Source organism: Artibeus jamaicensis, unplaced genomic scaffold, assembly GCF_021234435.1.
Source record: "Artibeus jamaicensis isolate MK-2021 breed Jamaican fruit bat unplaced genomic scaffold, CSHL_Jam_final contig_793, whole genome shotgun sequence".
NCBI lineage: Eukaryota > Metazoa > Chordata > Mammalia > Chiroptera > Phyllostomidae > Artibeus > Artibeus jamaicensis.
In genome coordinates, this window is record NW_026521975.1 from 3100899 (window position 1) to 3115174 (window position 14276).

A 14276-nucleotide genomic window follows, 5' to 3' on the forward strand; every position below is an offset into this window, starting at 1 on the left:
GACAGAGGCCATTCTCCAACTGTCGTGACTTCCCTGTCAATGTATCACACTGAAAGGCATCAAGAGCAAACACAGGGCTTTGGAGAAACCTCTCCTTGATTCTTTATTCTACTCTCTTAAATGTTATTACATTGCACAATATGTTTATTGAGAAACAGTGAAGCTATCTCCATTGGTGAATAGAAAAACTCAATTTGAACAGTGTGAAATAATTATCAATCAATCAATCAATCAATCAATCAAAAAACTAGTGTCAAAATGACTATGGTAAAGTTTATGGGATTGAAGACGCAGAATTTATAGTTCCTGCCAAAATTAGTGTTAAAGAGAGTTCTCTTATCTCCACTGATGGGAATGTAATGCTTATATAGGATTTTTTATTTAATTGGGTTGAATTTGAACTCTTGGCACTGAAAAATTTTTTTCATTGACTAACCCTATGATCCAGGGCTGATTTCTATGATAATGGAAATCAACAATACTGATTGTATTTTAGGATATCAGTTTGATAATACGTTTTATACTTATGTGGGATATTTGTCATTTCTTAAAACAAAATTATGTAATGATTCAATAATACATAAAGCCACCAGGATCCATTCGGTCTTTCTATCTCTTTAATACCTTAAAGGAAACTCATTCTCGTGTTCATCTGAAACTTAGAGAGAATATGGCTGTTTCTCAAGAAGTTTCTATTTCCTCATTTGTTCAAAATGATGGAGATGATGTCATGTGTAAAAATTCTGCCAGTTTGAACATTAGCTTCTTCAACAGTATTGGAAAAAGTAGGGTCAGGTCACAAAGGAAGGTGTTGTGGGACGTCCCCAAGAGACAAAAAAAAAACAAAACAAGCGTTACTTTTATGGTGGCCTATGAATTTAGACTGCACAACATCCATGGTTGAATGCTTGCAAAAAAAATTGCTTAAAACTTTTACCATTAAAAAGAATAACTCTTGTGTTTTCAAAAGTGAACTCCAGCATTCACACAAAAATTGTCTTCCTTTCTGTTGGCATATACTTTGTCATGGGAGAAAAACTGAGCTAAGCCTTGAATATCATTTCTGCGTTCATGAGACATAGCTCTGGGTCTGAACATAATATTAAAGGGTAATCTCTGGCTTTATAGAATCACAGAACTGGGAAAAGAATTGAAAAGGGTTCAATGCACTTGTTGACAATGTTTTTTGAGTGTTATTGATTCACTATGCCAAGCTCTGGGGATACAAAGACCCTTAAAACCCCAGGGTCATGACAGTGAATAAGCTCCCAAATGAGTCTTCCAAAGGAACCAGCAGAAAAATGAGGAAGTGCTGCTTCTGTCCTTGCCAGAATCTCGGGCCCATGCCCTGAAGAAGCCGGGATGCACCCACCCCAGGTGGAGGCCACCCCAGCTCAAGGCCACCCCAGCTGAGGGCCAGGCAGGCCTCCCTGGTTTAGTCCCACACTGGCCTGGACTTTACTGTGCTAAATGCGCTGTTTCTGCTGGCTCAGGGTCAACTGTTAGAAAATGTTTGTTTATTATGCACAGAAGAAGCCTCAATCTTATAAAAATTATCAAAATGCACAATGAGCAACTACGAAGTGTAGGTTTTTTTAACCTAATAAATGAGTATACACAGGCAGGGACAGCTCTGGAATTTCTAAATATGAGCAGTTTCCTATCTGGTTGAAGTGTAACATGCATGCCAGTGTGTTTTGGTGCGTGAGTGTGTTGTGGAAGCTGTGCTTTCATAGCAAACCCTGTTTTTTTATTTGGATTGTATCTTTACTCAAGGAGGGTTGGTGAGATTATTGGGGAGGGGCTCAGTCATCACTGTGTACCACTATTGTTTCAAGGGTGTATGTACATATTATAAACATGTAGATAGAGCTATAGATACATGGAAGGGCTGGGGTGGGGGTGAGGATAGTAAGTTGGTTTCTCACTGGTAGATAGCATTCTAAGCAGGGAAACCCTTCAGGAAAATAACTTGGCTATGCCATTCAAAAGCCACAGAAATGCGTTGACTTTGACTCAGTGACAACAGTGTCTGAACTCTGGCCTAAACAACTAATTTAAAGTGCAGACAGGTTTATATGCACAAGAAGTGTACAATTGCAAACAATCTTCATGGCTTCCACAGGGAAAATGGTTGCATGAATTGTAGGACATTGAAGCAGTGGAATGGTATGCAGCCTTTAAAAATGAGTAGAAGACTGGGTAGCCATTTGGAAACATGCACATTCTTTAATGTTTAAAAATGAGTTTTGATTTAGTATTTCAAAGAAAAACTCAGTATACCATAAACGTGCAATCTCATGTACACCAAAAACGTGGAAGAAAATATACAAAAAAAAAGCCAGAATAGTTTTTCTAGTTTCCAGAATTTCTATATTATCAATGTTACTTTTTACTTTAAAAATAAAAGAAAATGCATATTGGGTTGAATATATTATGCAGCAGAGTGACTAAAAGTCCTCCTTGTTTTCTGTAGAAGATTGTTGGTTGGAGACAAGCTCTGTGTTAGGAGTCAGTTTGCTCTTCTATTAAACTGGTGGCTTCCTGATCTGTAAAATGAATAGTTGAGATCCGATCATCTCCCAGACCCCTTAAGAACTTTTAAATTATGTGAGCGCAAGAGGTTGTACACATGACAACTAACCCCCCAAATACAGACAAAAGGTACTATTAGAGTTCAAAAGCCTTTTTCCATCCTTCTATAAAAACAAATTTTATCACGATATTCCCTAGTTCAAAACCTTTCAATGGTTCCCATGTGCTGTCAGAGTAGATCCAAACTAATTTGTAAAACCAAAATTGCAAAGCCCTTGGTGATTGCCCAGTCTCTTTCTCCTGCCCCTTTCTTATCCTACCCCGATCCACTCCCACGCAGTACTCTGAGCTTCAGCCACTTTCCTTCCCCGCACCTTCTTCTTTAGCCTCTAGTTTAGGTCTTGGCCCATGTGTTCTCTCTTCCTGACCATGCCATTGAATTGTGCACCTAAGAACATAGTAAATCTTATATTACGTGTATTTTAGCATAATTTTAAAAATAAAAAATAAACTCACCAGCTAATGTGTTTGATTCAATGGCTTTTAGTAGACTTATAGAATTGTGTAACCATCGTCATAAATTAATTTTAGAATGTTTTCATCACATTGCCCCACCCCCCCAAAAAAACCCTACCATACTCATGAGTAGTCATTTGGGGGGAGATATTTTTAACAGATCACGGGCGTCATGTGCCAGTCTTCTGGGACCTGACACTCAGAGACTCTTAGAAGGGACCTTAGAGATAATAGCTCCACCTACTCAGATAATGGAATGGAGGTTCAGGGAGGTAATATCTTGGCAAAGGTCGCACAGCTGATTTGTAACAGAACCAGGTCTTTTGATTTCCCATAAAGTTACTTTTCATAATAAAAAAAAAATGCCATGTCACTTGCTTTCTTCAGATTGATACTGACAATTGGTTAACCAGAAGAAGAAAATGCTGCCCTTCCCTGTTGTGGACAGTTGGGCTCTTTCTGTAGCCTCCTGTCTCACCTGTCTGAGTCTGGAAGCAGAGAGTGGAGATAAGAGAATCTACACAGTGTTCAGTAATGCTCTCAAGCCTTCTCTCAGGGAAGAGTTACAATGAGTTTTACTGAGAACAATGTCTCAGTGTCTCTTATAAAAGTGATTGGAAACAGAGCTAAGTGCAGTGACTTTACTTGAAGTATGTGGTCTTTTGCAGTGGTGGCAGCAAACAGCAACATCCTGTCAGAAATGCCAAGGTTGTGGGCTGGTTGTGGTGGCTGTTACAGCCTGGCCATACAGTCCTTGAAAAGCAGCAAAAGAGATGTGAGTTGACGCTTGCGTGAGCCCTGCCATCTTATGCTCCTTGCTTTCCTTCTTACAGTAGCTTGGAGGCCCAGCAGAACCTTGGTCAAGGCAGTTGTTGGATAAAATTTGGCGTGAGGGGTAGGTTGGGGGACTAATTCTGCGAGCAAGAGCCTTCTAAATGTATTCCAATACTCCTTCTGAACTCATTGGTTAATTGAATCCCTTTCAACTGCCCTTATTTCTGGAGGACTGAGGTCTCTGGAATTTCTAAACGTGGAAAATGAATAATCAAGTACCAAGGCCATGGAAAATCATGGAGCTATAGACTCAGAAGTGTCTAGACAAAGTCCTGAGGCCTAATTGTAGTGCGATTTGGGCCTTTATTTTCTCTTGGTATTTTCTCCCAGTATTTGCTTTGGTTACCAACCTAACTCACCACAGGATGGGGTAGCCCTGAGCAGTACTGGGAATTTGCTAGACTGTTCAAGAGGCATGTAGTTTATGTGTCCTGTGAATTACCACCCTGAGACAAATGAGACTGAAGAGGTCACTGTGGGGAATGACAAACTGCCAGACAGAGTTTGCTGTGAACAGTGCCCAGATTACCCATTTTTAAACTCCTGATGCCTAGCAGTGCCTAGCACAGTTTTCTGAATGAACAAGTACTAACATTTCACACCAAATGATGCATTATTACTTACAAAGCAATCTATTTTGCCTGCATAAATTCTTTCTACTTTAATGATGGAAGGTAGTCAAGGCAAGACTGTCTTACAGATAAGGTCACAGCCATTCATTGCAGAGGTGGCTCTCAGACAATAAGACTGTTGGCATTTTTACACAGGTGTGATATTGAGACTGCCCTTCCTAAAATACTCTGCCTAAGCACCAAGAGAGACATAAATATGGATTCAGATAGACATTTGTGGTTTCTGCATTTTGTTCCTAAAACTGGGGTACACACATTCTTCACGTGTCTCTAATGGTATTATTTTGTGTATTATTTGCTAATCACTCCAGGTTTATAGGTTTTCAATTACATTTTGAGTTAATTAGAATTTAGGGGCTGGCCTGGTAAACTAGTGAATCCCTGTGTAGTTTGTAGTAGGTATTTCGTGATGTAGCTTTAGCATTATTCATTATTGTATCTGATGCAGTTTTTGGTAATTTCAATTAACTATATTGTAGCTTTATGGCTCTGGGTCTTCAGGAAACACATATTCAAACATTTTCTCTGCTTACCAAGATCCACATTCCTGTTGAACTTGTATGACCTCATTGGAAATCAATGATTGCCTCTGATCTTCCAATTGTAATGTTGAGGAGACAAAGGAAATCACTATATACAATGCTTTCAGATTGCAGGATGTGGAGAGCGTGCTGTCAATAAAACAAATGATTCTGCTTAGAAGTAAACCATATTCTAAATCTGTGTGTAGATTGTACATGAGGGAACTTCTCTGTGCAGAATTACTTCCCCCCAAATAATATGCCAATCCCACTAGACTCCTGGGCAGAGGATGGGCAAAAGCGAGCTTTCCTTTCCCAGCAACTATTACTAGGAGGGGCGTGGCTTCGAAGTGTGCGTTGGTGTGTGTGTGGGGGGGGGCGCGGGAAATGCATGGACTACACTTCCCGTGATGCTCTAAGGTGGATTCCGTAGTGACGCACTTGGTGTCCGCAAGGGGGAGTGCGGGGGTGGCACTAGCCAGTAAGTGGGGGTGAGCTCCCTGTGTCCCCGGCTGGCTTTGGGGCAGACGCGCTGCCACTACCGCCATGTTGGCATGAGGGACGATGACGGGAGGTGGTTGTGGCTTTTGGGACTGAGAAGTGGAGGAGAGACAAAGCCGTGAGAGGAAGCCGTTCCCTGGCTGAGGAGAGGAAAGACCAGCCTCTTCCGGAGACCAGCTGGCGTCTGCGTCGCAGAAGCTCACGAGGCCGGGGACGGGAGGGGAAGGCAGGAGGGGAGCGCGGAGGAGCGGAGACGATGCGCCCCGAGAGCCGCTGCGGCCCGCAGGCGCCTGTGGCCTGAGCCCCGAGGGGCTGTAGGTCTCTCCCCGCCCCGCCCGAGTTCCCCCCACCCCCGAGCGCTGCCCGGGGCTTCGGGCCTGGCTACCAACGAGTTAAATGCCCTTGAGAGTGGTTTCGGGCGGCCCGGCCCCAGCGGCGCGAGGTGAGCCCGTTTCTCCCCGCCGGCCACTCAGCTTACGCGTCCATGTGTAGCCGCATAGTTATCTGTGTACCTCCGGTCGGGGCATTCTGCTGCTTAATGAGGACTCCAGCGCGAGTGTGAATCACCACCGGCCTGCATTTAACCCCCTCCCACCGCTCCTCGCCCGTGTGTCACTCGGCTCTGTCCACCTGGCGCGGCTGGTCCTGGGGCTACTGCTGACGACGAGGACCACAGGCTGCTCCGCCGCCCTGGTGCCCTCCGCCCGGGTGTCTCGCATCCTGCCCTTCTGCGCAGAACCTTGGCCAGGCCGCCGCTCAGACTCCCAAATCACTCAGATTTTGGAAAGCGCATCGAGAGCTCATCGAGATCGTTAACGTTGATTTCTGTGGCTTGAAGACTGCTCCTTTTTGTTGTGTGTGCTTTTTCCCTGTGAACATCTGGGTGTGTATATCAAGCGGCAAGATGTCCAGTAATGTCCCGGCGGATATGGTGAGTGAAGGCTAAGTTATGACACCCTTTGATTTAATTGGGGTTTCCAATTTTATTTAATCAGGAAGAATGCAGACAGGGGGCGAGGGTTTGCAGGGGACTGTTGAAAGGCCACCACACTGGGAGATTTGGAGAAGTTGGAGGTTCTGGTTTCCTCCTTTTAGAAAGTTCCGCTTTTAGTATGGGGTTTTTCATTTGGTTGAGGGTGTTTGTTTGTTTGTTTGTTTGTTTGTTTAAATCATTAAAGACAATGGAGAAGTCGGAAAAATGTAGCGAGGTAGCTTGAAGTGGAGATCTTTCTCTGCTGGAAGTCTCAGAACACGTGTAACTTGTATCTCAAAGCTTCGGAAAAAGACAGTTGGCGGCGGGCAGAGCCGCAGACTAGCGTCCCTGCTCGTTGCAGGCGGAGACGGGAGCACGGGAGTCTTGCTCCCTGGCACTGACTAGCTCATTAATGCGCTGGGTACAAACTTGATCTTTGCGAGAGGGGGGTCACGTGTCTCTTCAAGAAAAAGTCCACGAGAATTTGCAGGGAGCCTTCGAAGTATCTCGGCGAACAAGGATGGCAATAGATATATTAAGAGGTTTGGTAATTTTCACAAATCTGAGCTGACCGTATATTGGGATTTGTAAAGAATATTCCAAGACTTTTAGTACCAAATATTTGGTTGTACATGTTATATCATTGGACTTTTAAAAGCTAATGAAACGTGTTATTGAGCCTTGATCTTTGAATGTTGAGAACTCAAAACAAAAAGTATTCTTGTTATCTGTGCCTTCGTTTTTGTTTGTAAACGTTAAGGTGGTGAATTTGTTCAGTACCAGTAGCAGCAGTGTCAATTTACAGGGTCCTGGGAGTAGGTTTGTGTGACTGTGAAATTAAGCTTTGCTGTCCTAGGGACAAGCATGATGCAGTTAACAAGAAGATGAATAATCTTGCTTATGGAAGAATTGATGTTAACATTGTTACATTTTCTTACATTTAGTTAACATTTGAATGTTCATGTGTTTCAGCAAAGAAACAAAATTGAACTTTAGTGATTACATCTTAAAATGTCAGGTGTTTCTAAAGGAGCAAACCTCATGACTAGGCTTTAAAATAATTTAAAAAATCAAATGACTCTAAATGGCATATTTGACCTTGATTTATAGACATTTTGCTTCTGTTGGATTTCCCTTTCAATGTGCTATTTAAATGTGGAGGAACCACAACATTCTGTCTCTTGGGTGGCCACTTAGCAACCTTATGCTTTCCTTCCTGAGTTTTAAAACTCTGCATTATCCTTTTAGTTTTCCCTGTCCTTCTGCCCACTTAAGGAGTTAGGCTGGACATGGTTTTCTCTTCCTCTCTAGAAGTTGCCTGGAGAGGTCTTTGGACTGAGCTGGAAAATACTGTTTCCCATTTGTTAAGTGTTTGGGCTCATCACCTCCAGCAAAAATTTGCTCTCTGTAAAACCTCCATTTTATGTCATCCTGCACACTGCAAGATATGTGCACTATTCTGTCACAGAGTTAGAATGAAATAGATTTGTGTCATCATTAAAACAGTCCCTCTACTCTTTTGGGGCCCAGTGTTGAAAAGCCGGAATGTGCGTAGCATCAGTCACAAACTGAAATGATTTGGGAGTACTGTTTCCATGTCAGAGGTTTGGGAACTAATGTTTGGATTACAGGACTGGAAAGTAGTGGCAAGGTTTTATTAATAGCTGCAGTTATTGTTGTTTTAAACCGTATTTTAAGGCCTTAATGCTTCTGTGGTGCTTTGAGATCCCTTGATTAAAGGTGATGTGCAAGGGCACAGCAGTATTATGTAATAAACATATAATATCCTGATGATGCTATTTCAGAATGTGTCTAGGGCTCAGAACAGGTGAGATTGTTCTGCTTATTTTTTTGTTTTTTTTTTTTTAGCTGTTCAACTTGTTGAAGGTCTTGAGGAGATTTTTGTTTCCCTCCCATGATAAACCTTTTAAACCTTTATTTGGTATTTGTATTTTTAAGAAGTGCCATCATTTGATATGCTCCTGGAATTCTCAACTCTTTGCAATATAATATGGTAAATGCTGGTTAGAAGTTGTCCATCAAGTGCTTCATATTTTTAAATTCTTCATAGCAATAATGACAATTAATTTGCATTTCTTGTTCACGACTTTGAGAATAGTTTTACCACCACTCTGAAAAGCATTAGCCTTACCACCCCCACCTCTTTCTACAATCTATTTCCCTTGCAGCGTAGCTTTAAATTGATTAGGATAAGTGCTTTTGCAAGTAAAAATACATACACTTTTTTTTTGCTAGGTGCAGTACAATTTTCAACTTTATAAATGGTGACAGCTAGTACATGCTATTTAGAAACCAACGTTGCACTCTTTTTCATGTTAGTGGAGCTTGTCAGTCGTATAGCAAAATCCTATTTGGCAGATGAGGTGGGGCAATGAAGTTACAACCCCTGTCATATTTTCATTAGAGATAATTTATTCTCGAGCTATAGTTATTGCTAAATCAATTGTTTTTGGAAAGTCTTATGGCAATAATTGTGATTCACTCTAAACTTGATTTTTAGCATCTTTTTTGCTTTTGTAAATATAACATTTAAAATTTATTTTTAAACATTCAATAATTTTTTGTTTATCCTAAGGTGTCTTTTTTTTTTAATAATCCGAATTTAGCAAGTTGATTTTGGGGAAGGGGCGTAGAGCCCCTAGTGAATGGATTTGCTGTACTCTTTAAAAAAAATGATTCGTAGTTGATACTTTTCCAAATAACATTCTATAAATATGTCCTATAAATAATATAAATGAATTTACATAAAATATTTGCTTTTCTTTTGCCAAGAGTGAGTTCGAACTAAGAGATTTACTACCATTCCAGTGTAATAACTTGTTAAAAAATCTGGGACTATCTGAACAGAATATTATTATAATACATTGTATTTAAATGATTCACTTCCTTTATTTTTTTCCTCAGCCCAAGTCACAGGTCATGATGGGCCAGTATTCATTGTTTATAATTGTAGCATAAATTATGTTAATGATTGTAGATTTCCTGAAAGATAATGTTTATCTGTTAGTAATAAGGCCTAAGGCTAGGTAGATTAAGTGGTAATTTTATCTTCTGCATCAGGAAAGTTATGAAGAAATAAATTGTATTTATAAAGTATTATATAAAACATTTGAGCTACTATTCAGAGCTTTGGGCTTAAAATTTTATTTGATGATATCTGTAAAATTGAAAACCCTACCTAAGAGAGAAATTTACAATTAGTATGAGAATAATGCTAAAGAAGTTTTGATATTTTAAACATTTAAGACGATAAAACAGTTAAAAGCCCTGTATCTTTTTGAACTACTAATGTAGAAATTGTAGTAGATGTAAACATTTTTAGTCTGGGATGAGATAATGATAATTTCAGTGTTCTCCACCCTTATTATATTTATCACAATGTTGTATCTCTTTCATTTGTGGAAGAAATATTGGAGCCCTCTGGTGGACAGGAAATTCCTAAAATGAATATCCTTTCAAAGTGAACTTTTACCACTTTTCCAAGTTAAAGTAAAATGACAGGTGTTGCGTATATTAGGGGAAGTGCTACGGTAGAAAAAGGTCTAGAGAATAGAAAGTCTTTAACTTTGACAGAAGAGAATATTAAGATCTGGTGCCCCAAATAATTCTTTCCTTATAGCACCTTTTAATTTTTCTTTCTTTTGCCAGAGCTCTTATTTTAAGGTTAAGTTGGGAGGTTTTATGAATGAAGCAAAAGGGTACCAGTTCTATGTACAAGTATATGTATGTGACTTGACGAAGAGTTTAATAAATTATGTATCTCTACTGGAAACTTTCTCTAAATTGTTATACTTGACTGTCTTATTTTAGTGTTTTGAATTAGATGTTTTTGTTAAAGCAAATAACAAATTCTTTCCTTCCTAGCTCTGAATCCTTGTTCAGGTCATGTCCCTTTCCTGTTAAAACAGTTTTTTTAGTTCATTCTAGCTCATAGAGAGGGGAAGGGAGGGAGAAAGAAAGGGGGAGGAACATTAATGTGAGAAGAGAAACATCAATTGGTCTTGTACAAGCCTTAACTGGGGACCGAACCTGCAACCCAGGCATGTGCCCTGACTTGACCAGCAGCCTTTCACTTTGCGGGATGATTCCCAACCAAATGAGCTGCACCAGTCAGGGCTAAGCATTACTGTCTTTGTTACTTATGGAAAAAGAAGATACTGTTTCATACCTACCACTAATAATAATGGTGTTAAGTATGAAGTCTATGATATTTGCCTTTATTACTACTTTGAGTATGAAAAGTATCTTTTTAATATTGAGGCTTATTTAAATATAAAATTATTTTAATTAGTGGATAAGGTACTGACGACTCTACTAGTTTACATAATTGGAACAGTAAATGTATTTTAGGAGACTGAAGTATATGCCTCTTAAATACGCTTTTTAAAAGTTCTGCTCATGCTTGGGTACAATTGAAAGCAGCTATTGAATTCATGGTAACTGGAATCTCTGGGTGAGAGATTCTTAATCAGTGTATTTTCTGAATACATGAAAGTTGATTTTAGAAATATCCCAATCTAACAATTTTGAATTACTGCCCTGTTAATTGTAATATGCTACGCATTATTTGAATTATATTTGGTGATTTAGGGCCATTAATTGAATATCCTTGATTCAGTTCGGTGAATGTTCATTGAGTGCATCTCTGTATAATAAAGTATCATTCTCTACACTGTAACTGTCATACCCTTAACACCTCATATACAGGGTCCAGCACAAATAACTCCCCTTTTTATTATAAAACCTTTTATTACAAAATCATAAGCATGTCATTCTGTTACATAACAATATCAACTCAAGCACACCATGTGACATTTTAGGTGAAATATGCATATTGCTGTCCGTTTTGTGGGAGACATTCACATACCCTACCAACCACACTCAAGTGACCCTGCCTTCTGCCAGACCCTGTAGTTTGTGAAGCTTCATGCTCCTTCACTAGTTAAGTTACTAAGTTCAACGAGGAAAGTCAATTGATATGTGAAAATAAAAATATTAGAACTGCTGTTTGTTTACTTTGCTCTCCAAAAAGGGAGAAGACCTGAGCTTTTTGCATCCAGCTGGTTATGATGGCTGAGTGTGGTCTGCTGAGGGAAGATGTAGGAATTCTGTCATGTAGTGGTCAGCTGCAGCACCATAAGTTCTCAAAGTGCTTGCAGTTTTTTTATAGTATATTACATAGTTTCTTTTGAAAATGATTTCTAAAAGAATGTATGATACTTTGTATTGAGATGGGGAGCAGAGGTTCACTGTTGAAGTGCTTAGAAGAGCAATGGAAATCAAAGCTGAATTATATTTTTATTTTACAAAAGATGAATATTATAGATGCTGACTTTTTCTATGATGACAAGAAGCTATAAATAGTATGCTACCGAGCAGATATTTTGAGAAATCAAGTACTACATTGTTTCTTCAAGGCAAAATTGACATTTTAACCTATGAATGAGAAAGTACCTGGTTTTCAGCAGAAACTGATGTTATGGAGAGAACATTTTGAAAACATGTTTAGATATTTTCAGTCTGTTGAAAAATCTTTCTTACAGAGAGTTTCAGTAGACTTTGGACCCATTTTTTTGAAACAAAAAGTATCTGACAACAGGATAAATAAAATTTTAATAACATTTACATCAGGTAACTGACTTTTAATAAAAGCTTGTGTGTATTTGGTAATAGAATATAAAAGTGATATGATCTAGTAAACCAGTTAGTGATACGTTCTTTTACATGTAGAGATGCATCTTTGTGAACTAGGTTTTTCAGTTATCTCTATGACAGTTCTTTAAACCAAGTGTCAAAATATATTGAACTTTGCAAATTGGCAAACCGAGAAATTTTTAAAATAGAGAAGTATATTCAGTAAACTGCCCTCACTTAATATAGTAATAGTAATATTGAATTACTCTATGGATTGCAATCTCTAGTGATTGCAAGATTAAAGCAAATTAATATTTTAAATAATTAATATAATTACTATACGATTTATAAGTGAGTATGTATATATCAGAGGTATATGCTTAAGTATTTTATAGTTGGGGTTTTCAGTCAAAAAAATTAGAAGAAGCCATTGCATAAAATGAAAAGATTTCTGAGCATTTTAATTTCTTGTGTTTGATAATTATAGATTTTCTGTCTCCTGCATTGTGGAGCAGTTATATTTTTCTGTGGTTAGTATGCCTATCTATCCCTTTCTAACTATTTACAGTTGCTGCTTCTTATTTGCTCTGGCTGTAGAAACCTGGTTTTCAAATGTATTAGAATAAAGTATGTTAAAAATGAGCAAGTGGTGTCTGAATAGGATTTTTAGGAGATGCCCTATGGTAAAGTATATGATCTCTACTTCACAGACTTGGTCACGTATATTTTGGTTACTTAGAGTTTTGTTTACTTGAGGGGCTTACTTTCTAGTATTTAGCATGTTTTGCAGAGATGTAGATTATTGATAGTGAAGAACCATGTAGATAATTAAAAAAAATAAAATTTACGTATAGCTTTATTTTGTAGCTCTTAAAGGAGAGAAGCTAATAATTGTTTTGTACTTGCTATTTACCAAGCAGATGCTTGGCAGTTTACATGGTAACATTTAATCTAGTCCTCAAAGTGATCCTGGGTAAATACAGTCTGTATATAGATAAAACTGCTACTGCCCACCAGGTGAAGACCCCCCCAGGATGCATTTGTAGTGGTACAAATTAGGTTGTTGATTTGAAGCAGCAAGGTAGATTACATGCCTGAGGAACCCTGTGTCCTCTCAGGAAGAGGAAATGAAGTTTTTGGTAATATTTGGGTAGTGCAAGATAATTCTCATGAGAGACCAGGGAAAGTGGATGGAATGCTATCACACATGAAGTGGAGAGAGGTTAGCGATGGGATGGGAGGTTAGTGATGGGTGTCTTAGCCATCTTTGTTGAGGAGACCGGCGAAATGCAGGGGTTGAGGGAGATCCTTAGTCGTTTTGGAGCTGTAGGATGGCCCTTGGAGAAATTGTTATTTGTGGCCTTCTGTTGGCCTTGTCTGTGTTTTTTAGAGACAACACAGTGTGATTGTCAGCAGAGATGAATTCTACTTTCTCACAGCCTCAGTTCAGAGAGGGTAAAGGAGCTAGGATAAGAATTTGGGTCTGATGACAATAGCGATAAACATACCCCTGGCCATACGTGAGCAAATCTTGCCAAATCCCTCAGGCACACTATCCTAAGAAGAAAACCTCAGATTCCTTCCCAGAATTTGTTTTACAGAGTCATTGCTGGCTGCTCTGAGTTGGCATATTCCAGGAGGTATGACACTTATTTAAATATGTATGGAAAATACTATATATGATGTCAGGGTTGGAATGATTTTAATGAAAGTGGATTCTCTTATAAGTTAAACAGAGTTTTTTTTAATAGTCTTTGGAGCTTTGATTGCTCTAGTATTGGGTTGGCCAAAAAGTCTGTATGGTTTTTTTCCATAAAATAAAAAACACATTTTTCATTTTCACCAATAACTTTATTGATTTGGATATTTTGAGTATGTTGGCTGTCTACCATGTGATATAATGTTGATTGTCCTCAATGTCTGCATTTGATTGCTAACTTCAACTGGTCTGCCTGACCATGGAGTATTGTCCAGGGAGAAATCTCCAGCATGAAACTTCAAAAACCACTTTTGACACATTGAATCAGCCACAGCACCTTCTCCATACACTGCACAAATATTTTTTTGTGTTCAGTTGCATTTTTACCTTTCTTGAAATAATAAAGCAAA

General features: G+C 38.9%; 1 protein-coding gene and 1 long non-coding RNA gene across 2 annotated transcripts in view; one reads left to right on the top strand and one right to left on the bottom strand.

Annotated features, from left to right (window-relative positions):
• Positions 1 to 2286: 2286 nt before the first annotated feature.
• Positions 2287 to 5182, bottom strand: LOC119037385 (uncharacterized). Its single transcript, XR_005080187.2, has 3 exons — positions 5051 to 5182; positions 3697 to 3804; positions 2287 to 2549 (listed from the first exon to the last, which is right to left on the bottom strand). It is a non-coding gene; the product is annotated as an uncharacterized LOC119037385 (long non-coding RNA).
• Positions 5183 to 5501: 319 nt separating this feature from the next.
• The window catches only part of UBL3 (ubiquitin like 3), a 70257-nt gene continuing 61482 nt past the window's right edge, over positions 5502 to 14276 (top strand). Inside the window, exon 1 of the mRNA XM_037129582.2 lies at positions 5502 to 6470. Within this exon, the coding sequence (XP_036985477.1) occupies positions 6444 to 6470 (27 nt within the window). The 5' untranslated portion in view covers positions 5502 to 6443. The remainder of the gene's footprint in view (positions 6471 to 14276) is intronic.